This window comes from Ornithodoros turicata, chromosome 4 (genome assembly GCF_037126465.1).
Source record: "Ornithodoros turicata isolate Travis chromosome 4, ASM3712646v1, whole genome shotgun sequence".
Classification (NCBI taxonomy): Eukaryota; Metazoa; Arthropoda; class Arachnida; order Ixodida; family Argasidae; genus Ornithodoros; species Ornithodoros turicata.
Window position 1 is genome coordinate 52,492,251 of NC_088204.1, and position 25,107 is coordinate 52,517,357.

Below are 25,107 nucleotides of genomic sequence, written 5' to 3' on the forward strand. Positions count from 1 at the left end.
CCGCGGCCCCCTTTTTGCAGCGGTGGCATTAGTTCCTGAGGGTCGCCAGAACTGTCGCCTGCTATCGGTCTGTCATTTTTCGAAATTTTTTTGAACTGAAGTACTTCTCGCAACGCGAAGCTAAATTCTGCTTGCGGACAGCTGCTGCAGCTACAGCGTTTTGATCACTGGGTGCGTATCCTAGGGATTTGGCGCCACCAGACGGAGGCCCCGCATACTAACGCAGACATACGCAGAGAACGGGAGCCCGCTGACTTGGCAGGCATAGAGACACAGGAGGTTTTGCTCTACTGCTCGTACTCCGGTGCATCTACTAAACGGTCTTTCACAGCCACGAGCGTGATACGTGCCCCGGCGAATTTTCCAAGCCTCCCCTTCCTCCATACGTCATGGAGCCAGAGCAGCATTCGCGCGCTTCGACCTACAAGCGGGAGTACCACCCTCCGGAAAGGGAGTGACATCGTTTACTAAAAAGGAGTGCGCTCCCTACGCTACGGAGCTACTACTTAACACGCCCAAAGGTTCAAAATATGGAAGCATCATTCAATGACGCACAAATTTTACGGCATTTGCCATAAATAAAGGTATCGCCAAATGCACACTAAAATCTTAATATAGTCTGTGGGCAAATATTCCGCTCCATCAATCCTTAAAGTCCGATAAATATACACCTATTCTCGAAGAGCTCCTGCAGTCTGAACAAGGGCAGGCTACCGTGTGAGGCATCCTTTAGCAGCTGTACTAGCTGGATTCCCAGAACGCTTTGGTCCCTCTGGTTCGGAGAGGTAGCAGCAACGTCCCTTCTCGCATGGCCGTCCTCCACAATTACCACATTGATGCGCCTGCGACCAATCAGGCGTCTATTCAGCTTAGACACGGCCACACGGGCGTCATTCACAGTGGGCACTTGTACATGTGCATGCAGCACACCATCTTCTTGTAATACCAGGGAAATGTGCAACACCTGCATGCACAAATATGGAGAATTTTTTAGTAGGCAATTTGAGAGCTGGTGCGCGACAATTACAGGAAAAACTGCTCAGCGATTGGTCGGTGTATAGCTTACCATGACATGCTCTTGAAAGTGTGCCAGGAGCAACTTTTTGAGGTCTCTCACGTCGATACGGCAGTCAATATTTGTTACACAGAGCTCCATATCCTTGCTTGTACTGGTACAGCTTGCAAGTCTTTCTGCTGAAGATGCTGAGGTGTTGCATCTTTCATGTGGTGGAGACTTCAGAGACAATCTGTCAGATGTGTGGGACCCACCACCACAAAGAGAGGAAGAACTTGTACTGAGCCGCCGTGGAAGGGTACGAACATTTGACCTGGTCAGGAGAGGCAACATTCTGCCCGGTAAATGTTCCATAAACTCGTGATCCGGGGGCTGCAATGAACAAACGAAGAAAATGGAGACAAGGGCAAGAGCCTTAACTAGACATTAGCAGGCTATCAGGGTGTCTACCAAACTGCAGCCTTCAAATTTCCGACTTTTCCAGGTTTTCCCTGATTATTTCAAGCAAATTCCCTGACAAAAACAAAAAGGGAACTTGGTGCCTGCTCCTACGTTTTGATAGAGATCCCTCATAAAACAGACCATTTATTAAGTATTAGTGAGGCTATCCTACTTTTCTGCCTGAGAACTTGTACTGGCGAACTGCTACTTGCGGTAACGTTGCTGCGACATCGCCGCTCAACCACCAGTCGGCACTCGCGAATTCGCCGCGCATCATCATGGCACTTGTCTATTATTTTCCCTGACTTCAGCTGCTTTTTGGCCAAATTCCCTGACAATTCCCTGTTTTCCAGGTTTTCCAGGTTGGTAGACACCGTGGCTGTACATTCATTATGCATAGGAATGCGCCGTCCCAGATGACACTGCACATGCGCTGAGTATGGGTGGGTGAATTGTCGCTTTTCTGGATTGCAGCACCATGGAGAACACTGGAGCTGGAAGATCCATGGGGTTTTTTTCACTCTGCACATTATGCGTGAATTCATTTATGCATGCTTCCTGTTTCTTTTTCATTTTAGCTTTATGATCATTGGTTTTACGAATTCAATTCCAAAATTTGTCATCGTAAGGATTGTGTAAAGGAATGGGAGCTACAGGTGGTTGGGCAATACAGCCCAGGGTGCGATGTCTCCCCGCGTCTTTCAACACGATTCCAGACTGAAAAACCTCCAAAGCTGGCAGGGTTGCACAGTGAAGAACGTGACCCTGCGACCATATGGGTACCCAACGAGTGTAGACGGAAGTGTCCGCGTTAACTCGCAATGTGCAGCTCACAAAGCACACGAGGCGGTTGTCTGTGTAGCATCCTGTCTTCTCGCCGTACCATGTCTGTGTTTGATCCAAACCAACTCGCTCGCATCAGTGCCCTTGCAGCTTTTGCTTTCTTTCCGTCGCAGGAATGTTGGTGCAGACGTCCGTGCATGCATCCTTTATCTGTTTATTTGTTTTAAACATAACCTACTTGAACGGGATACAAGAAACAACCACCTGCTTACAGGGAACGTGTTGCAGAATTGATGTGACAGTCTTTTCCAGTCGGTCCATAATGTATACTACCCCCCCCCCCACTCCTTCCTGCTGTCCTCCTTCCATCTGTCGACACCTGTACGCTGCTGATTGCCACAGCTACTTCACGGCGCTAAGACGGAATCAAAAATAATAATTTCAGTACAGTGTGGCAGAAGACGCACCCAAGTGACAAGTGTATTTAGCTGCTACTGTTGTGCCTGAGGCCCTTCCCTAACATTTCACCACCATTTTGTTGATGTTCTTTCGTTCTACCGTGCATAATTTTCATGATTGTATGCAGTATAAGGGTTTGTAGATCTCGCGCCCATGCAGCAGTCTCCGAACTATACAAAAACAAGCACGAAAGGGTCGACTTGTAAAAATCACATTCCTTCAGTATGACGAGCACAGAAAACACACATGCGGATGAAGAAACGCTCAACCGGACGACTCACTGCACAACGGCAACAACAACAAAGGAACAATGGGGTGCGCAACATGGGTCGTCTATTTCGCTTTCTAGCCAAGGCAAGTCTTCTTCAGTCTTCGCAGACACAATCGACAATTTAACGTGAAACTGTGGCACTCTCTGCGAGGTGCGGGTGGATCCACTTTAGGGCAAGCTTATCCCAACGTGAGCCTGAGACGCAGGCGGAAGCACTTTACTCGATGCTTCACACTCTCTTCCACCCCTTTGTAACTCCACTTTACAGCTCTCGCTGTAAAAAATAGATGGTGCAGCGCTCTCTTATATGCAGACACCCAGTACCACCAGCTAGCCTGCACTCTGAGCCTTTGCAGTGTCTGGAATTTCGTGTAGCATGGGTGTGAAAGCTATCCAATGAAAATGACACCCAATAAAGTACTACATTTGACTGCATATAAAGCGAGGTCTTTTACTTCCAAAGTGGGCCCTTAAAAATAAGGTCGTATTATATGCGGGCTTGCATGCTACGCAGTGCTTAGGCGACCTAGGCGCTGCGCTCACGATCACAGGCATCTCGCCCACAGCATTTCCAATCTACCTTCCCCAGCTCTGCAGTGATTCATCTACAGTGGCACATCACGTGATAAAGCATGTGCATACTGAGAAAGAGTGAAAGGAAAGTGCAGAAAGTGTGCTGTTCTTTGCCATCTTTGCTTTCACATAAATTAGTGGGTGTTTTGCTGCTTTGGATCTTGGGACATATGTGTTGACGAAACTGAAAGTGACTTGAAAATGCCACGGAGACATGCCGCCTACACTGCAAAATTCAAAAGGCAGGCTGTATTGGATGCTGAGGCTTCCACAAAATGTCGGCATGACGCAAGTTCGGCATGAAGAACTCGAACATTCGTCGCTGGCATCAGCAACACACATCGCTGCTCTTCTCTGTGTACACCGAAAGCCTTTCATGGTCCTAAGTCTGAAGTTTATTCAAACATCAATCCTCATCAGGTGCTAAATGTTCCTGACAATCCTCGTCGAACAAGCGATAACAACATCAAAGACATGTAAGCAGCGCAGTGATGAGTAGTCATGCATGATAGTATTTTTGTTATATTTTTCAGCAACATCAGGGGTAAATATCGGCTTACAATTTGCTTCAATAATTTGGGCATAATTGGGTTGAACTGAACCTGATTCAACTCAATTCTTGCTGAATTGAATTGAACTAGGCGTAAATCCTCGGTCTGCTAGGCATAATACAGGTCATACAACAGTAGACACACAGTATCAAAATTCAGTCCGTGCATCTAACAGGCAGCAAGGTCTCTGTTTTGACAGCCTGTATGGGCATACTGCATTTACAACACAGTTCCTAAAGTTCTGTGTTAGTCATGATGACTTTGGATCTCCGTAGTCCAGCAGTTTTCAGTGGAAATTTCGGGGTAAACCCCGTTTTTGCTGGTTTGAATCAGGGGAGTCAAATATGCAGTCAAATATGGCATTTGATATCAATAACTTCAAACCCCACCAAGAGTCTGGTCTGCACCATAAAGCACATGTAAGAGCAGTGATAGACTAGTCGGTGTGCAAATTCAGAACCAGTGAGTAGCTGTAGGAACTGAAATATGGCAGTCAAAACAGCCAGATGGCAATGGGATTCAAACCACACATCTCTCAACTGCTTGTCAAGTGTGCTAACTACTACGCTATGCTGACATCGCCACCCATGCCTGGTAAGTCATCGGACAACAAATGACAGCGTAGTGCAATTGGTTAACACGCTCGATCAAGCAATTGAGTAGTGTGTGGCTTTCTCGACCACTGCCATATTTGAATTGTTCGTGTTCTTAGGCACCTTGAGTGTTCCGTTGTGTTCATCTGTTTGTGTGTTTCAGCCTCAGAGCTGTTACTTTCCATCATGTTACCTGTAGGAACTGCATGATTTCAACTACTCTAAAAGTTCAAATTACACTTTGAATTACAATATTGTAATTCACAATATTGTAATTACAATATTGTAATTCACGCTTCAAAAACATGATTCCAGCAATACATAATGGAAAAGCTGGCGCACTGAATGTGCAAGAGCATTCACCTCTGAGGTGGTAGACATAGTGACTGCTGACCGCTAAGCAGTTGGTATCTGCAGAAAAAAAAAAAGTGCCTGTACACTATTACGCCCCTCATATTTCATGAATTCACTCGTTCCTAAACCATGGTCGGTTATACAATACCACTGAGCACTTGCCTTCTTGCCGTTGAGCAGGAATGGGGATACGCGGCCCACATTCTTGGATGGAGAATCACCTGGCAGAGATTCACCCGCGGCAGAATACGAGGTGTCCCACTTCCATGATGAGGTATTTCTCTGTTCTGCTTTGCCGTCGTTGCTCTGCAATGGCTGCATGCTGCGCAGAAAATGGACATCACTGTTGCATAAGTCACTGACTGTCTTCCGGAAGTAATTGTATCCATTAGTGTTCTTATTTTGTACTGCCAAATACCCTCGACTTATGAACCAGGAATTTAAAAAGTTCCCTCGCTTTATGAATGATTTTTCCAGGAACATTAACCACTCATAAAAGGAGTGTTCACTGTATTTAGCCAGCAAGTAACAAATGAACCACTCCTGCTAACCATGCATGCTTCACTGTGTTATAACCATCCTTTCTAGCTAAAACACCTGAGGTAGCCCTGTTTTTAATTTCTTTCTTATGTCGTTCCATTTAAAGAGCATGGAAGTGCTAAAAAAAAAAATATGTCAGGAGGAGGAGGAGCCTTGGGATATGTATTTGCACAAAAAGTGTAAGTGCGGCACGCAATGCTTGTGTGCAAAGAAGCTTCCAATCCTGCGGGTTAGAAAATCCCTTTCTCTTGACTGCAATCTACATACTACATCTTGACTGCTACATAATCTCATCTGCCCAATAGTGCGGCATGCACCTTCTTTCCTCATTCCGCGGTTGTGTTCTGTGTTCTGTCTGTCTGGCCGAAACAGGGCAGTTGACAGGTCGTCTGGCTCCCAAGCTGTGGCAGAAGCTTCTTGGCAGCCAATAAAAGAGCGTGCCCAAAGTGAAGTAGCAGCACACCAGAAGGAGCAGGGAGAGTCCACTGATGCTGTGCACACTTTTGTAAGCTAACTCTTTCAGGAAATGCTTGGTTCCCTAATGAAATATTTTGTGTGGCAGTTCCTGAAGGAATTATGTAAAAAAATATATTGTGGTTACCTGCCCTGCTCTTTTTAAAGGAGCAATGAGGCGACACTTAAGGTGGCTCGAAACCCTGTTTGAGTCATCAAGCTGTCCATCAGAAGTCAACTATTTTCACCATGTGGCGTATCGTCACCAGGGTGTCGAACCACAAAAAATACGGGTTCGGTTTGGGTACGGGTTCGCATTGCTTGGATTTTCTTCTGGTTCAGTTCTGGTTCGGCCATGCCATAGGACCGGTTTGCAAACCGGTTCAACGCTTCCATTTTATATCTACCATAAAACTGCTTCTAAAACTCCTTTTATCAGGAAATGCGTGGCTAATAACTTACTGCTGTTGTCTGCATTGACATTTTTGGTGGTCAGGAACTCGATTTAGCGAGAGAACAGAGAAATGGATGAACTGGATGAACACTTGCAAATAGCGTCCACGCTGATGAAGCAGTGTAGTCCTGCTACTTTCTGTTCCCAAAATTGCTTTTTCCACACGCACAGTGCCAGCAAGGTACGACGACGGTAGCGTCGGTACGGTAGCGGTAGCGTAACGACGACTACACCATAGACGACGGTACTTGCGGCATACTGTGAATCTATCTGAAACCGTACTGAAGCCTGTCGGAAATAAGTCCGCCAGCCTTCCTCTGTCAGAGCTCACAGCAGTGTAGCAGTTAATCCACAACACAAAGGCTACGTGCCACCACACAATTGCACTACCAGTATGTAGAACTACATTTACTTTTCAAACCATTACCAATCAAACAGGCACCGTTCTGTGTACACTCCTTCTCCACTTCTCATGTTTCTGACTTGTTTAATTTCTACTGCTCATGTGCAAAGAGAAATGCTGGGCACTTGTTTAATCGCATATTCATCCTGTAGGGCCACACAACTGGCCTACTCCATTCCTACTTCATTTGTCCGCGTGGCGCCTCCTCTCTGAAGAGCAGACGCCACGGCGCTCACAAGGACTACTGCGCTTCAACGTGTTAAAAAAGACGCTGAAAGTATACTTACTATACATCCTCACTTGACTGTCAGGTGAAAATTTGCGAAATCTATGATATGAAGACCAATGTGCCCTCGTTCAGGGAATGAGAGACACTTGAACTGTTATGCTGATTTTCTTTTTTGGCCAAACCGTTTTGTTGTGAACCAGTTACCGCAATTGTTTTTTCCGGTTCTGTTCTGGTTCAGGTTCAACAGTGTCACAAAAATTTCAGTTCAGGTTCAGCTCCGACAAAAGTAATGGTTCGGGTACAGTTTTCGGTTCGGGTTTCGGTTCCATTTGACACCCCGATTGTCACTGCATAATTAAATTCATAAGACCACTTCGAGAAAGGTCTTCTTTTCATTCTCTTAAATACCCTTTCCTAAAGTGGATGATTTTTTAAAGGTGTGTGGAACAAAGGCCTCACACCCATGCTGCAGGCCACCTGTGCTTATAATTTCTTAGCAAGAGCTTGTTTTATTTGTTACTCAGCACACCGCAGTAAAAAAATATATGGAGGACAACCTCAGTGCTCCTTCAGGGACTGGAATAGCGTCTCTGAGTCCATAGCTTCAATAACTGACATAGTTAACTATCGAAACGCATTATAAGAACATTATTAAGGCCCCAGGTTTTCCGTGATTCCGCAAATCCGGAATTCATCGCGGAATCCTTGGTTTGGCACAGAATTTCACAGAAATCCAATTGGATCGATGGACACGATTGGCGCGATGTGGACAGTTACTATGACATGCAGCGTCTCAGGAGAAGTATTGCACACTCACTCAAAGAGTGTCAGGTAAAAGCATGTGCTGTGCATGCTCCCAACTGCTCCAAGGTACATGTGACACTTCGAAATACCGTATTTACTCGCATATTTTGCCCCATCGTATAATTTACACACCCCTAGTTTAGCACTGCATTTGACAAGGAAACAAAAATTGCATAATTTGTACACCCATGGTTTCGCGCGCATACATCTGGCATGCGGGTTTCAGAGAACGTGGCGATTGCTTTTCGCAACGCCGTCAGTGCAACTGAAGTCACTGCGGTGCTTTTGTTTGATTTGCACACACTTTCTGGTGATGGTCCACGGACGTGATGGACGCCACTCTCACTTGAACTACAAGATGCAGAAAGAAACGCTGACAGACACGCTATGGCAAAACTTACAGCACGCATGACAAAGTTGGCCAACATAGAGTGCTTTCGGTTGTCAAGTGTGACTAGCGCCGTCTTCCAGCAGCGTCTCGATGTAATTCGCTGCTATAGGAGCGGTAGTGGGCCAGCGTTTTGCCTCCCGACCGTTGGCGGTTGCGCGGTATTTGGGTACTTATTTCACGCTTGCACAATGCAGAGAATAACATCAATATCTTTCTCCCGAGTGCCTATATAACCGGCATGCTAAAATTTTGCAATTTTGCGTCATTTGAATATCGTAACAAACTTTCTCGCAAATTTTGCGCACCCCCAACTTTTCTTACTTTTTTGGGAAGAAAAAGTGAGCAAATTATGCGAGTAAATACTGTAATTGGGTCTTGGAACGGAATGAGGGTGCTTGCTCTGAAGTTTCAGCAAGAAGCTCCGAAGCTCTTAGCATTTAAGATCTCTTAAGCATTTAGCTCTGAAGATCTTTCAGCAGGTATAAAATGATTGTAGGCAAGAGATGGCATTCGCTGTCAGAGGAGGACACAAGATATCGTGTAATGCTGAGCCACAACAATGACTCTGAACCAGCCTCAGAGCATCAGTTCTCTCACACTCTGAACCTGTAAGTTTATAAAATATTTTTGTTCACGCATGACATCCAAGAAAAATAAAGTGTTTCCTGTTTCAAGCAGAGACTCCTTGCCGCAGAAAATCGCGGAATGTACAAGTCGGTGCCAGAGAATTTTGAATTTGCCGCAGCAGGAAATCAGGAAATCATTATTATTCCCAATACTACATTGCATTTTTTTGTTCCCTCTGTTAATCATCTATCTCATTTGACTGCCCTGTTGCTGCCCTTTGTAATAACTTTGAATTTAATGTCCGAGTAGTGGCTCTATTATGTCCTTATGCTCACTCAGTTATGTAAAGCCACTTTGCATTTAATAAAACATCCCCTCTTAATACTGATAAACATACTGACCCAGTACCAATCCTATAGAAGTTTTACTGCACAATCAAGCAAAAATGTATTTGCGACATGTTCTTTCACCAGTTATACCTGGCTGAGGAGAACGATTGTGAGACCATGTCTTCTGCGGAGCTGGAATCTGGGCTACAGCTGTTGCTTCGCCGTGGGAGCCGTTGAGTAATGGAGGTGTTGTCACCAGCACTACTGTGCCCTTCACTGCAGGATTGTTTAGTGCCTTTGCGAGACATGTGAAGGCTGACTGATATCTTGGAGCCGAACACATCTTCACCATCCATTCGTTTACATGCTCTGCACAGATACAACAGATAATGTAAAATACTATACCGCTACAGTATTTATGCATAGCATATTACAATCAAATAACGTGAAAAGAGGTCACTGCAGGCCAGAGAGTTTCAATAAATGTTTGTAAATCAGCATCAAAGCGCACAAAACAGAAAACACTGCAAGAAACTAGACATGTTGCATTTTCTTTCTTCGTCTGACATTTCTGGACACCATCGGACTTCGATCGTTATTGTGAAGGGGCTCGTTATTTTATTCCCCCCATTCCCACCAGCAATGGGGTAGAGTATCGCCTGTGGCGATGAAACTCCCTACTCTCCAAGGTCAAAAATAAAGTTGTTGTTGTTGTTGTTGTTTCGGCTGCCTCAAACAATATATTTATGAATGGGGCACACCTTCAACAGCACAAAAATAAATAAGGATGTGCTTCTTCCACACCCTAATGCCAGACACAGTGCGGTAGCAAAACAAGCAACAAGACTACAAAAATTATGTTGGAATCGAGAACAGGGATTTGAGCATACCACGTACCACACTACAATCAGCAATGGTGATTCTTTCGGTTACTACTTTGTACTTGGTGAGAAATCTTATCTCCATACAAAACATAAGTAAAACGTTCTTAAACAGCACATGAAAAACACAGCCCGACACTGGGATTCAAATATTGAATCAAATGGGGAAAAAGTTCCGAATACCGAATGGAATGTCGAATATTCGTGCAAAGTTTACAATATGTCACTTTCGCACTTGCACGCATTTTGTAGCCCAAATTTTTAGCGTAATTTTTCTGGCATTAACTGTCACAAGAGAGACGTGCAGTTCTTCTGCTGAAAACCTCTACTCTTTAATTTTACATGAGAGTGCTTCCTGCTTTTCAGGTGAGCCTATGTCCTGAGCCTGGAGCAGTCATCTTCGTTTAAGAATTTATGTCAGGCAGTGGCATGTTATATGGACGAGAACAGGAAGCCATGACATGTCATATTATTCCTTGTGAAGTGACAAAAATTATGTTTGAGGAGTAGGAGAGCAGTAAGATGACCAAAAAAAGAAGAAACAAACTAAAGAAACTGTCCATGACTTGAAAACCCGAGACGAGGTAGGGACAAAAACAGACAAACACAAACACGGTCTCTTTGAGACCGTGTTTGTGTTTGTCCGTTTTTGTCCCTACCTCGTCTCGGGTTTTCAAGTCATGGATCGTCACCACCAGCTCGCTTGCTACCTAACTTTTCTTTCATTAAAGAAACTGATTAAGAAAACTAGGAAAAGTTGCAAAAAATTAGCTTCAGTGAACATGAGGAAGTGTTGAGGGGACATCTGTTCTTAATGCATCCTTGACAGAATATTTGCTCAGGCAATGCATCAGGTGTCCTTACTGTGGCCACAAGAACGCATCGATCCAATGCCCAGTGATCACTGTGACAATGGCAATGTCTACGCATGAAGCCTTGCTTAACGGCAGGTAGCCTGTTCTTGCACAGCATAACGATGCAACAAATATTGACAATCCAAATGCTACATCTCGTCTGATCTCGCAACTTTCTGGGTTGAAAACTTTCTCCATTACCCGAACAATGTCGTTATGCAATCTTTTTCTGCTTTAACGAACTCCTCTACCCATATGTGAATCTACACAAGCTGACATTTCATCTTGTGATGACCTGTGAGCATACCATATTTATTCGCATAATTGACAACAGATTTTTTTTGTAGTTTTTTGTTTTTTTGTAGTAGTTTTTAAATGTAGTCCCATAGAGGGAGTGCATCAATTACACATGGAAAGAATGTGTCTCAACACTGAAGGAACATTAAATGGACCTTTTCACATTTGTGTCATATTCTAGCTGCTCCACACTGAATCACCCTCGGCGCACGCCAAAGGAAACTCATGTGGGTAGTATAAAGGATCAAAACTGGTCTTGGTGCGGGGCCCACCGAGTTAGCGTGGTGTCCCAACTGGTCCCCACACCCGTCTTCTCCCACTGGCCCCATCCAAAGAGCTCAAAATCACCTGCGCATTACATAAACACAAAAACACAAGTTCGCAACACAGGATTATGAGCTTGGTGAAAGGAGGCTAGCCGCATCACCGTAGACACCAGTGATGGCCACTAACTACTTCTACAGTAGTTTAGCTATAACTACTAACAACAGTGGACTCCCGTTAAGCCGAACTCACTTAAGCCGAATTTCCGGATAAGCTGAACAATCTGCGGGTAATTGGATGATTTCTCATATACCACATGCAAAAAAAATTCGCTTAGCACGAACTACGTCGACCGGTCGCTTCGGTTAACATGAACAACGCGAGCCCGACGAGCCGAAAAGAGCGGCGAGCCGGGCGAACGCTTTTTCAAGAACACGGAGTCGGCGAGGGAGAAAACAACGCAAAAAAAAAAAAAGTGAGGGAGAACAAAAAGATGTGACATGTCATTGGCTGTTTAGTTAGGCAATCTCGCTAACGTAAGTCAATAGGCGCTCGGCTTCCCAAGCAGGCCGCGTTCGTGTCAGTTGAGTTTACGGTAGTGATGGGCGATTGTCATCCAGACACCATCAATAGTACTATCGATGGTTGAGACGACTACTCATTTCAGTATCGATAGTTTTGTTCAAAACTATCGATAGTTTCACCTATCGATAGTACCCCGCTTGCTAACCCACTAAACCCGTTTGCTGCAAAAATGTAGAAGTCACTGCTGTGTGTTGTGTATCAATGTAATCAAATACACTGAACCCTCGTTATTATGACCATGGTCGTTCCCGAAAATTTTGGTCATAATGCGGAATTGTCATATTAACGGGGGGATTGGCAGAGGTTTCACTGCATTGTTCCCCAGGAGCATGGTCGTAAAACGCGTATGTCAGATTATCGGGGGTCATATTAACAAGGGTTCACTGTACCTTTATTTATTGTTGCACATTAGATATATTTCAGATAGTTTTGCACCGTTAGCATGAAAAAGAAACAATAGGAAACGATTACATAAAACAGATGGAGCTGTTCCGAAAAACGGACGTGAACTTCTGTTCTGCTTAAACCAACAAAGCAGAAAAAGATATTTCGTGGATTGTTGTGCGCTATGCGTATCGTTAATATTATTCAGAGCAGCCGCATAGGCTGTCAAACAGTAACTAGTCTATGTTACTGCCACAGTAATACGGGTTTGTGACAATTAAGGGCCACTAATTCCTCCTCAGAAATGCCAACTTTATAGCAGTGTGTAGATGTACACTCCAATATTTCATACTTCATGAACTTCACATTTTATTTCCCAAGATCACATTTCTTCCCCTCCCCCTCCCGAGAGGCGATTAGCATGATGGGAATGGATGTTCTGAGGCCGGAACAAATAGAAAGGACAAATAGAAGGGAGCTGGCTATCGTTTTTAGCGATTTCCTTCTTTTACCAGGTAATTATCAATCACGAGCGAAATGCGTTCGTCGAACTGCATGAGCAAAAAAGAGAATTCAGAAGGTCTTGTTTCCGATGGAAATCTGTTCACTTTTAAATTGTGAGTGCCTAAACGATAGTTTGCATGACCGAAACGCGAACTTATACGTTTTTTAAAAAAAAGAAAACATGGGTAAATTTTGAAATTCGTACTCAACAAACTACTGAGTGTTTGCAGGAGTAAAACGTGAAATTAGAGAGTTTAATTTTCAACCGAAATCTGCTCAAATTTCAAGTTTGGAGTGAACACACTATTGAGAGTTTGCAGGAGCAAGAGCGAATTCAGAAGGTTTTGTGCTCAAAAGAAACAGCTCAAACTTCAAATTCGCAGTCAGCGAACTATTGATGGTTTGCTGGATCAAAACGCGAATTCAGAAGGATTCACTTCCAAAAGAAACATGCTGAAATTATAAATCAGGAATAAATAAACTATGGATAATTTGCAGGAGCGGAATGCAAATTCAGAAAGCTTCGTTCTCGAAAGAAACCTGCTCAGATTTTAAAATGGGAGTGAATAAACTATTGATAGTTTGCAGGAGCGAAATGCTACTTCAGAAGGTTTCATTTTCAAAATAAACATGCTAAAATTTTTTAATTTGGAGGAAACAAACTATTAGTGGGTTGCAGGAGTGAAACGTAAATTTCGCAGAAAGTTTCGTTTTCAGAAGAAACAAGCTAAAAATTGTAAATTCGGAGTGAATAAAGTAGGGGTAGTTTGCAGGCAGAAGCGCAGTGCTGGATTGGCTTGGCTAAAGCGATGTGAAGCTCGGTGAAGTGCACCACCACGCGCCCATTGCACCAGTCACGATACTATCGATAGTCCGAAAAACTATCGCGATACTATCGATATTTCGGTTCACTCGATAGTTGGACAATCGATAGTCAAAAACTATCGATAGTATCCAATGTTTCGATAGTATCGCCCATCACTAGTTTACGGCGTCGTTTACGGGCCACGAGAACGGAAAGTAAAGCGAAAGCTGGGTTCGAAGTCGCTCTTCTCGAAACCTTGGCTTGCGATACTGCGAGGAAGTTGCGACGATGTCGAAGCGAACGTGCCAGTCCCTTCAGCTCGAGAAGAAAGTGGAGATACTGTCGGAGATAAATGCTGGCAAGCTATCGAAGACTGCCATCGCAAAGAAGTTCGGAATCGCCAAAAGCACGTTGTCGGGAATCCTGAAGGACAGCTCTCGTATACTGGAGACGTTCAACAGTGGTGAATTTGTACCCAAACGTAAGAGGATGCGGACAGCTGCCCATAAGGGAGGACGTCCTTGTCGCACGGATCCAGCGAGCACGAAGTGCCAACTTGCCAGTGAACGGTGTTGTGGCGCGCGCTAAGGCAGAGGAAATAGCCTGACGTTTGAACATTGACTTTTCGTGCAGCGATGGATGGCTCGACAGATTTCGAAAACGTCATGGTCTGATTTTTCGCGCCATCGTCGGGGAAGCTGCGGCAGCTGACGAGTCAGTGTGCGAGGACTGGCGATCGACGAGGATGAAGAAGTTGCTCGAGGAATGCGAGCCAGCAAATGTGTACAACGTCGACGAGACCGCACTCTATTACCAGCTTCTCCCGGAAAAGACGCTCACATTTGATGGGGACACGTGTATGGGAGGTAAGCACAGCAAGCTGCGTGTCACTGTGCTTGTCGGTGGCAACATGACCGGGACGGACAAGCTGAAGCTCTTAGTGATCGGGAAGGCGAAGTCCCCGCGCTGTTTTAAGAACACGAAGACTCTACCGGTAACTTACGCATCCAACTCGAAGTCGTGGATGACCCAGGCACTTTTCGAACAATGGCTTCGTGAGATGGACCGACAGTTCGTGAGGGAGAACAGAAAAGTTCTGATCCTAGTCGATAACTGCCCAAGTCATGGGAACGTCAGCGGGCTTTCCTCCATTCGGCTGGAATTTCTACCCCCAAACACAACTGTGAAGCTGTAACCAATGGACCAAGGGGTAATAAGTAGCCTCAAGAGGCATTACAGGCGGTCTCTGCTTCAGCGAATGTTGCTGTGTATGGAAACTGGCAAGGAGTACCAAGTGAACCTGCTGAGTGCAATTCATCTTCTCTCATACGCATGGGATAAAGTTTCCGAAACTACCATTGCAAACTGCTTCCGCCATGCGGGGTTTGTGACACACAGCAGCCCTTCAGAAACCCCTGCAGAGAACAGTGTTGAGGAGCTGCCAGAAGATGACGATCCCAACCTGTTGTCTGATCTCAAGAGCGCTGGCATCTCCATGGACATGGTGGCATACGTTAATGTTGATGATGATGTTGCCACTTGTCGAGATGACACAATCGAAGCCCTGATTGAAGAGACATGCACTGAGAAGCCATCAGAGACTGAAGCTGAAGCCATTGAGGAAGAAGGCTGGAATGTAGAACCTACACCGGTGACCTGTGATGCTGCAGATGCTGCATTAAATGTGCTGTTGCAGTTCTTCGAGGAGCGTGAGGGTACTGACGTGTTTGTGAGGAACATTGGTCAAATGTCGAATTTTGTGACAGCACAGCGCCTCTCTCAGCAGAGGCAAGCAAAACTGACTGATTGGTTCAGTTCGTTAAAAAGCACACAATAAAGCTTTTTTCATCCTTGTGAATCAAGTAGATGTTGTGATATGAACTCCTTTTAGTATGTGGTTATGATACACTTGATACTGAGACAAAACTACCATAATTTTGTGTACTTCTCTTAGGCTGAACTCCTGATAAGACGAACAAATTTTAATGGTCCCTTCTTGTTCGTCTTAAAGGGAGTCCACTGAGTCCGCGATGGAGTAGTTTAACTAGTAGTTCAACTACTTTTCAGGGGAGGTAGTTAAAACTGCTCCTTTAACTACTGCAATGTATTTCAACTACATCTCTAACTACTTAACGTTCTTCGTCAACACCAATCTCATTCTACAGTGTTCTTGGACACCTAAATATAAATCACAAGCAGTAATGAAAGTGAAGATTTAGAACACATGCACGGCACGATTGCTCTGCACCTCTGTTCTCATCAAACAAGTAGCTCAAGGTAAAAGTCGGAAGCACAATCAAAAAAGTACACAAGCAAGAGTAAAGCCTGCGGCAAAATCGGAAGTAGTTGGCGCCTGCAGTAACCTAACACTGTAGTTAACTACTCGAAATAGTAGTTTAACTAGTAGTTGCATACTATATTTCTGCAAGTAGTTGATAACTACTTTTTAACTACAATCAGGTAGTTTAACTAGTAGTTTAACTACATGTAGTTAACTACTGGCCATCACTGGTAGACACCACTTCCTTGCGACCATCGCACGATCACTGTTTTTTATTGTTGTTGTGGCTACATGTTTCAAAAGTGCTTTATGCACGTGGGACAAGCAAGCCAGCGCAACAACGCTGGCTGCAGTGGGCATGCTTCACACCAGAGTTGAGAATGCTCTGCCCTTGATGTTGCACAAGAGCGCTTAGTTACTCTGGTTCACAACGCAGCACACACAGAGGAAAGGTAACGCAGCTCGCCATAGCGGACCTGTTGCCACAACACTCAGCTCGGTGCCTTTGGGTATCACGGGCCTTTAGTAATGCCACAATAGCAGTTTGTGTGCGTGGAAACATAACAGAGCACTGCCGCATGCTGTGGGCATCCTGGAGACGCGGGTGGATGATCTGTATGGTAGAATCTTGTGGTGTCGCGCAGAGCCAATAGCGCGCGAGTGTAAGAAGCACCATGATGATGGCTATCAATAAAGGATTCTTGAATGGGATGTCTGGCTGAGCGGACACAACAGATCTGCATCAGGTTGGTTTGGGGATTTTCGGGAGCTACGTACGCCTAGGCGCTACATTCAGGGGCACATTACATTTGAGCAAGCATGGCTAACATGTTGCAACAAACCAGGTTTGTGGTGCGGGACTGACAGCCAAACAATGTCATGTTATACATTACAGTGCTTGTCATACAGTGCTTGTCATGATGTTGAAGCTTAGATTCTGCTTGGTAATCGAAGGTAAGGCAATACACAATTTAACAGTACCCTTCAGCACAAGGAGTAGTTTGTGCACGGCAGATAGCAGACGTACGTGTCACTGCCAAACACGTCTTCTGGTATGAACTATAGTGATGGGATTGCTGCGACAATTGTGCCAAACTGTGCCAAGGGGCCAACCCTACTACATTATCACAAAATATCAGGAATGTGTGCCTAGCCTCCACCAGGCATCTGCTTGCGCCGTTAAAAGCGAAGGCGAGCCTCCAGCTGAGCCCCTCTGGTCATTTAGTGCATGTCTATAGTCAGCAGGAAGGGAAAGTCATCGCGGGACAGTGGCTGCACCTCCTGTTCATACAGTTTTGCTTCTGTTTTGCATGCGCTAAGTCGGCAGCCTACTGTTAGGAAGCCCTTTCCTGACGTGCGTCGTTTGAAGGGTGAAACTACGTATCGGTTTGTCGCCTGCCTCTTGTACCCAGGCAATAGTAAAGCGATAGAGATAAGATGATCTCCATGGGAATATGACAGAGTGGAAGATGCAGGCCTGATCACTATCACTCTTTAATTTTTTAAAACTTTGCCGTGTGTACGTGCTGGGTCGCCATAAGTTGTCGCAGGTAGGGTGCATCAATACTACCTCCTTCTGGATACAGAGGGATCTAGTATTCAATTAGTTGGTATTGTGAAACGAGAAACCTAAAATAAATGTTGGACATGTTTAGCCTGTGCAATTCTAGGACTATGCGAAAGTACAGTGGACAAATTGAGCGTGGCAACAGCTAAAAAGATGTCACAGTGTTAAGAGCACACACAACACTTTCCCACCAGAAAGCTAGCTTTGGCAGTTTCTTTCCTTGTTTCGTTTATATCTGGCACTGTAAATGGAAAATATCAGGGCAAAAAAAAATGAGGAATTCTTCGCAATAATTTTTGTTCAATTCTGTATTATACTCCACCTAAAGTATTGAGGTTTTCATACCGCTCTGTTGCCCGTTTGCAAATATTGTTAAAAATCGTGGTCTAAATTTTGTCATTACATGTAAGCTACTTCAACCGATTGCAGCACATGACAATCGTGACAAAGAGTTGGTCTTAGTCTTCGGTGACAACATTTATGTCACTCTTTGGAAAGTATATTAAAAATAAAGTGTAAGTCGCCGACCGATTTTTCGGACCCCGATTTTTCAGACATGCTCGATTATTCGGACTCGTTCACGGAACGGCCGCGGGTCCCATAAAGTTGATGTATAGGAACAGCCAAAATTTCGTACGCCGTGCAGCTCCGTCACTCGATATTTCGGACTCTGTTTTCCCAACCAGCGAATTTCTCTCTTGGGGTGACGGAAAATATTGGTATCATCCAAAATTCGAATCAAAAGAAATCAACCAACTAAAGCATTGAGGCAAACAGTAGGCAGTGATGATTGTTCATTTTCCATTCCTGTGCGGCGAAGAGGTCTGTCGTAACGCTTTTGCGTGCTGTCCACCCGCGAGTCGCGCGACAGCGCTGTAAAGCAAGCTTCACCTAAAGCATGCATGCGTTAGGTGAAGCAAACTTGCGGACTTGATGACGGCAGTGCCTCTGGCAGTGCAGTGATGAAATGTCGCTTCGGCAAATAGAAGGATTTATGTTATCAGGCAGAGCTGGAAGCCCGTTAGGAAAGCATCGACAAATTTTACCAGCCTACTAGGGCTTAGTAAAGTTTATTTTGAAGCGAAATTCGTTTTTTCGGACTGCTTGATTATTCTAACTTCTGCGCGGTCCCCTATGATTGTGCATTATAATGTGGCATATCTGCTCAAAAGCACCGTTTTGTTCCTCCAAGACGGAGTTTTTCCTGCCCCGGAAGGTGCTCCAAAATGGCTTTGACCAATCACATCACAGGAACTACCTGTGAAGTATTCCTCATCGATGTTTCTTTATTTGCGCAGGTTGCAAAGTTTGCAAAGTCATCCACTCTGCAGGGCACCAGTGGTATGGTGAATTAGTGCGATAGTTCCATAACAGCATGGTATATCACAGGGACATATTTTGTGTTATTTCTGTATTCAGTGTTACTTGGAAGGAAGATAAAGAAAGGTCAGCGAAGAATATGGAATATGTATCTATTAACTTACCTGCGGGCAGCGTCGGGTGTCGGAAAACGCAGATATGCTGTTCTACCCACGATAGTGAGGACACGTCCCCCACAATTGTCTGACAACTGGCGAAGGCGATTATGCAGCAGGCTGTTGTCTTTGTCCTCTGGGAGGTCGTTCACAACTACCTCACAGAACCTGTTGTGGCTCTGCTACAGTAGAGTCAAATAAGCGACAATTAGAAAATAAAGAAGGAAACCTAAAAAAGCAAGCGATCAGTGAAGGAAGGCTAAGGCAAAAATATCTGCTCACAAGATCATCAATCGGGTCATCAATATTTCAGACAGAGAATATAGTGAGCCCTCGATAGTACGACCCACGTTAATCTGACATGCTCGCTTTATGACAGTTTTTCTTGATAACCGCTTTAACGCAATGTAAATCCACATGGTTAGTATGACAACTCGCTTATACGACATTGACCGAAATTTGTGTCACACTCGTTATTATGACCACGGAACTTGACCCTCAGACTGGCCTCAAGGAGAGGCTAGCATGTACCTCAGATAGAGAGCGAAACATGCTAAATTAGGCCGACAAGATTTGGGATGACACCTGATGGTGCTGATTTCGGGATTACGTATAGTGCTTTTCGAAACGCCAAGGCCCTTAAGTGCCTCAAAAGGCGGCGACCACAGGATATATTTGGTCTGCCCACAGGTCGCCCGATAACGCTGCGGATGGTTGTGCCCTGTGGCGAGCTGAGTGGGCCTCCACAAGTCACTACGCAGGAGGCAAGCGTAGCACTCAAGGTTGCACTGCTATTCTTTGAGCAATAGCAGCACATTTATAACGAGGGCACAACTGGTGGTGCTCGTGTCCACTTAGAAAACCTGATTACTGATAACTGCTAAGTAGACATTGGTAACCTTTTTCAGAAAATAAATCATCATAACTATTTAGGCTTCTGCTGTGCACAGGGCCAGTCTGGAGGGTGCATTTCACGTTAGTATGACAATTCGCTTTATGAACAAAATCCAGTGGAATGACGGTGGTCATATTAACGAGGGTTTACTGTATTCTGAACTGGGCCCACTAGAAGAGCAAGCAAGCAAAACCCAGTAAGAACTTAGCAGTACAGTGAAAATTTACGCCTATAAAATATAGCACAAATGCATGCAAGCTGTCGTGACGTCCTTTCTGTCTTTCTCTGGCCCAAGTTCAGGCTTTTTCTAAAATGAATAATGTACATGTAGACTTGCATCTTGACCTGCACTTAGACCGGCATCCATGTTTTTTGAAGATTGGGTTCAAAAAGTGTGTTTTAGTACTTCAGGAGGTGTAAAGAAGGATGTATTTGGGAGATATTTGGTGGGAACGTAGTTGATGCAAATCAGGGGTTAACATACAACTAACATAACAACTAATGCTGCTCTCCATCACCGTTGCGAACCAGTCACTGTTTGGGGTACATTATAAATTAAATTTTTGCGATAATTGAACCTCTGTATGCAATAAGGGGATAAGTCGAAAAATCCCAAACCGAGAAAAGGGGCCTGATCTGATTGTGCATCCCACTGACATACATGCATTTCCCATTTCTTACCCTCCTGTAGTGGGCCAATAAATTGCAATAGGGTCCTAAATTTTCTTTGGCAGGTACATACTGGTATGTAGATGTCATTACAGCAAAAATAACAAAAAGGGGATAAACTGACTTATCCCCTTATTGCATACAGAGGTTCAATTATGACTCTATGGGGTGAATTAATTCTTATGGTGCATCTTACTGGCCTGCTTAGCAGTTTTATACAAAGAAAACAGGGTGTTAAAAATGACTTGCTACTTTAAGTAAATTGTGTTATGAAGGTTACACCTGTGTTTGGCCTCGAGTTCATTCCATTACCGGTTCTCCAGAAGTGCTAACTGCACCAGTCGACCGTCTAAAACCTCATTCTTTCTTTTGCGCACACGGTCAGAGCTCAGTGAGAGTAGGGTAGGACCCTCCAGCGATCTAGTATTGTTTCTTTGGGTCACTCAAAGGTCCCGAGTTCCCCGGCTGGGTGTGACAGCGAACTAACAGTGTTTGCAGATAAGGAGTAGAGACACTAACTTGACTGGCTTGATTCATTATGATGTGGCTGATACATGTTTAATGCGAAACTGATGCTTTCCATGCCTTCAAAAGCTTTCTGTGACTGCTTTTATGATTCCTTCCTACGCTTCAGTATAGTGACCCTGGAGAGCTCTGTTCTTCAAGGTAGAACGTAATCCGGGACACTTCCAGCTATTAGTTCACTAAATCCCCTAACTTTGATGACAGATAACGGTTTGAGGTTGATAGCAAACATGTTTGCAACTTCAGTGGGACTGGTGGCCTTTCTTCACCTAGGAATCAATCTGCCTTTCAATATACAGTCAACCTTCGATTGATGAACACCCTCGGTTCCCCGAAAAATCGTTCATAAATCGGAAATTCCGTTAAGTGAGTACTATCGAGCAAATGGAACAGTATTTCCGAGTTGGGATTGTATTTACAATATATTGTGTAATTTTGCATTCAACCATGCCTTCTGCTGTATCAATCTCACAAAGAACAGACGTTAGCGCATTCACACTCTGTTTATTTTGCAATACTAAATTGTTTAATTTTGCTTTGGACCATGCCTTTCGCTGTGTCAATCTTGGAAAGAAGAGATGTCACCACATTCGCACTCGACTGGTCTCGGATTTCCTCCAGGATTTTTAACCTCCTTTTATTAATCTCCGGGTGACAGTGACCACCTTATTTATCAATTGATGTCAGGAACACTTAGTCGCCCCTTGTGCGACCAGGGAAAACCCGTTTGTTGTTTGGATTTTGGGGGGCTAAGAAAACTGAGGGCGCAAGACCTGGAAAACGTTTTGTCCGTTCAGGCGTCATCCATAACACCACTGGTTCATCCCTTTGAAGATTTATGTTGACGTCGGAACGATCTGTTCATAAATTGAGGGCAAAAACGCTGGGCAACTCCTAGTTGGTTCCCAGAAATTCCATTCATTATTCGAATATCGAGGTTCATAAAACGAGAGAAAAATGAATGTAAAAAGTTTGGTTCCCCGTGCTCGTGTTCATAAAACGAGGGAATTCATAAATCGAGGGTTGACTGTATTTGGCTATTCCCAGGGGATTTCTTTGCATTCGGAAGTAGCCCATTCGATGTCTCCATATTCTTTACCGACAGCGCGACAGTGCGAGTAAAGGAAATCACTCGCCAATGTTGCACACTTGGTACGATACGCTCCCGCTTTCGATTTCAAAAACCACATTGCAAGTTTCCATTATGCCGTTGGCGCTCAGATGGATGCGATGACGACGATGGAGGTGGTTATGTCTCGGGTTGGTATCCCACGCGTCACACTCCTAAAATACTCCTATCTCAGAACACGTTTTTCATTATATGCAAACTTGTGCAGCTGCCTTCGTCTCGTCCACAATGCTGAGGTGAAAGTGTGCCAACAAAGCTGCTGCACTGCGTTTCCAAAATGGTCTAAAAATGTTTGAAAACTGCGAATACTCAAAAGTGCCTGCGAATATTGTTTGAACAGCATTGGGAAGTTTTAGAACAGCATTTGTTGGAAACGCAAACATAAAACTTAAATGCAAAATCTGATGCAACGGATCTGTTCGTACAGTGCTTGTAGAAAAGCGTTTGTTTCCATGACATAAAGCTGCTTGTTTGCATCCATCGCTTGCAGTGCCATTACGGCTAGACTTAAAAAGGAATGGAAAATTAAAAACATGCTTACGAGAAAGTTGGGGGGGGGAGAAATTATTGGCAGCACAAAAGAAAAAGAAAGGGAAAAGAAAGAAAGAAAGTTAAGCTACTTTGTTTAGACAGAGCATTACGACGAAACACACAACCTGTATTGTTGCGTCTCTCTTTCGCTTTCGTCAAAAACTCAAAGGAATTACTTTTTCTAATCATGCTCTTTTGTTCCTAATAAAAGTATATGCTACTGCGAGACAACTCACAGTTTTACTTAGGGACATTTCCTAGATGACGGAGTACTTGTACAAGTACTGCCATGTTCAAAATGCTCGCGCAGTTTCTTGTCGGCCGCAAGAGTAATGGAGAGCTGCAAAGCCAGCGTTGTGTGGCCCCACAATTTCCAATAAATAGCAAGCCTCAGAACGCATAACGTCAAATTTGCGTTGCTAATACACTAAATGGCGCTGCCTCTATTTCTTACGTACACAAGACTTCTGGACCCACTATTCTAAAACTCCCTATTAACTACCATATTTTTCGGATCATAAGACCACCTTGAATCTAAGACAACCCCGCGTTCAGGGTACATCAATTTAGAAAAAAAGTAAACCGAGATTGGAAAGCAGTATAACAGCTGGAGACAATGCACAATATACCTTCTATTGATCACCACTGGTTTCTTTGTCGCTATCTGCCGACAGTTCATTGTTCTCTGTTCTGTCCAAAGCGTTAGACAGACCGTACTTTTTAAAAGCATGCATGCCAATGTCGTCAGGAACATCGCACCAAGCGTACAAAATCCATTGCGCTGGCCCAATTCTTGATCTTCCCCTGTTCCTTCAGCCATCTTCTAATATTTGCTTCCGACAGAGCTGTAGCAAGAGGGGCAGATGCCCCGGGTGCCCTCGCCAAAGAGGGCACTGCTTTTTTGTTCTTTGTTTACAGACCTTCTGAAAGCAGTGAGAGAGGGGGGAGGGGGGGTTTCACATTTACCCTGCCCCAGGCACAAAATCGCCTCGCGACGGCTCTGGCTTCCGATACTTGAAACTGCCTTGCCACAACAAATTATTGCCGCATTCAGTTGAGAAAGTGATAACTTTGCATTCAAACGCAGCGGAGTGATGACACCATGACAGTGAATGAACCCCGTCCCCTATATTACCGCATTTGCATTGCTTCGTTTGCACTGACTCGCACTGAGACCACCACAAGACATGGTATCAGTTCGGGCCTGATACATTGGCCCAATATTGGCCCGATCCTGTCACCTGATCCAGTCACCTGATCCTGTCTCTCCCCTGACCTCATTGTGGTTTTATCCAATGTGACGGCGATGCAAATCAGGGGTTCAAATGGGTTTCAATAGGTTTATCCCTGAAATGCAATGCTCTTTTTGAGCAACTTGCAAGTCCTGTAAATTTGGGGTTCTCAATATTAACACCAGAATCACCAGAGTTTTCAGAATCCCTCGAATGTGGAGAAATATTCTGCTGCACCCACAAGAAGCTGCCAATTACCTACAAAGGTCTAAGCTCCAACGATACTATCGAATTAAAATGAGTGCTAATCGATAACCACTACAAATTATGTAGTAGAAATGCCCTATGATATTTTGTGTTGTGTTGGGGAGTGTGGTAACATACCCTAAGCGGACACAGGTATGCCATAAGTACTGCGAAGCCCCAAACTGGGGAAACACCACATACCTTGGTGGGACTACGAAATGGAACAGTTGCCACCAAGTTGGAGTAACTATGGCACTTGTGGGCACACACTGTCAGTGCCTCGGGTGCCCAAGGTCCATGGATGAGGATTATTTGCACTTTACGACGGTGTCGAAAATCAGACAGTTCCGTAGAGAAGTTCACATCGCCTGGTTAGCAATAAAAATATTTATGCAACATTACTTGGCACAAAAAATGTCTCCTCACCTGAAATGAGCATCAGGGTTGCATGGGGGCCATGTGTGTCTACGAAGCGGCGCATACACTGCTTCAGTTTATCATCAGCTGCATTTTTACATGTGGCATTGATGTGCACCACTGTGACCTGTAGTACAGCAAAAAAGTAACTGAGACCAACTAATGTAAATGTTGATGATTTCACGTGGAAGTTATTTTCGTGGAGGTCTTAGCTGAAAAACAATTTGTGGGAACATAAATTCGCGAAAAACACGGGTTCGGGTTTCTCGGTGATGTCACAGATCAGTCCATTGAAGTACATTCGAACAAACACCAAGCCCTTTTCGATAACAATGCAGTCCCTTGCCAAGAAATCC

The 25,107-nt window shown here is 44.4% G+C and overlaps 1 protein-coding gene across 6 annotated transcripts in view; it reads right to left on the reverse strand.

The window, feature by feature from the left end:
* Positions 1-25,107, reverse strand: part of LOC135391545 (meiosis regulator and mRNA stability factor 1-like) — a gene marked incomplete at its 3' end in the record, with an annotated part of 73,442 nt that overhangs the window by 32,200 nt on the left and 16,135 nt on the right. For 5 of the 6 annotated variants that reach the window (XM_064621838.1, XM_064621843.1, XM_064621844.1 and 2 more), the window contains 7 exon segments: positions 672-964; positions 1,067-1,387; positions 5,203-5,362; positions 9,361-9,579; positions 19,117-19,289; positions 24,536-24,702; positions 24,761-24,878. In XM_064621838.1, coding sequence (XP_064477908.1) covers positions 672-964; positions 1,067-1,387; positions 5,203-5,362; positions 9,361-9,579; positions 19,117-19,289; positions 24,536-24,702; positions 24,761-24,878 — 1,451 coding nt within the window. 6 annotated transcript variants of the gene reach the window in all.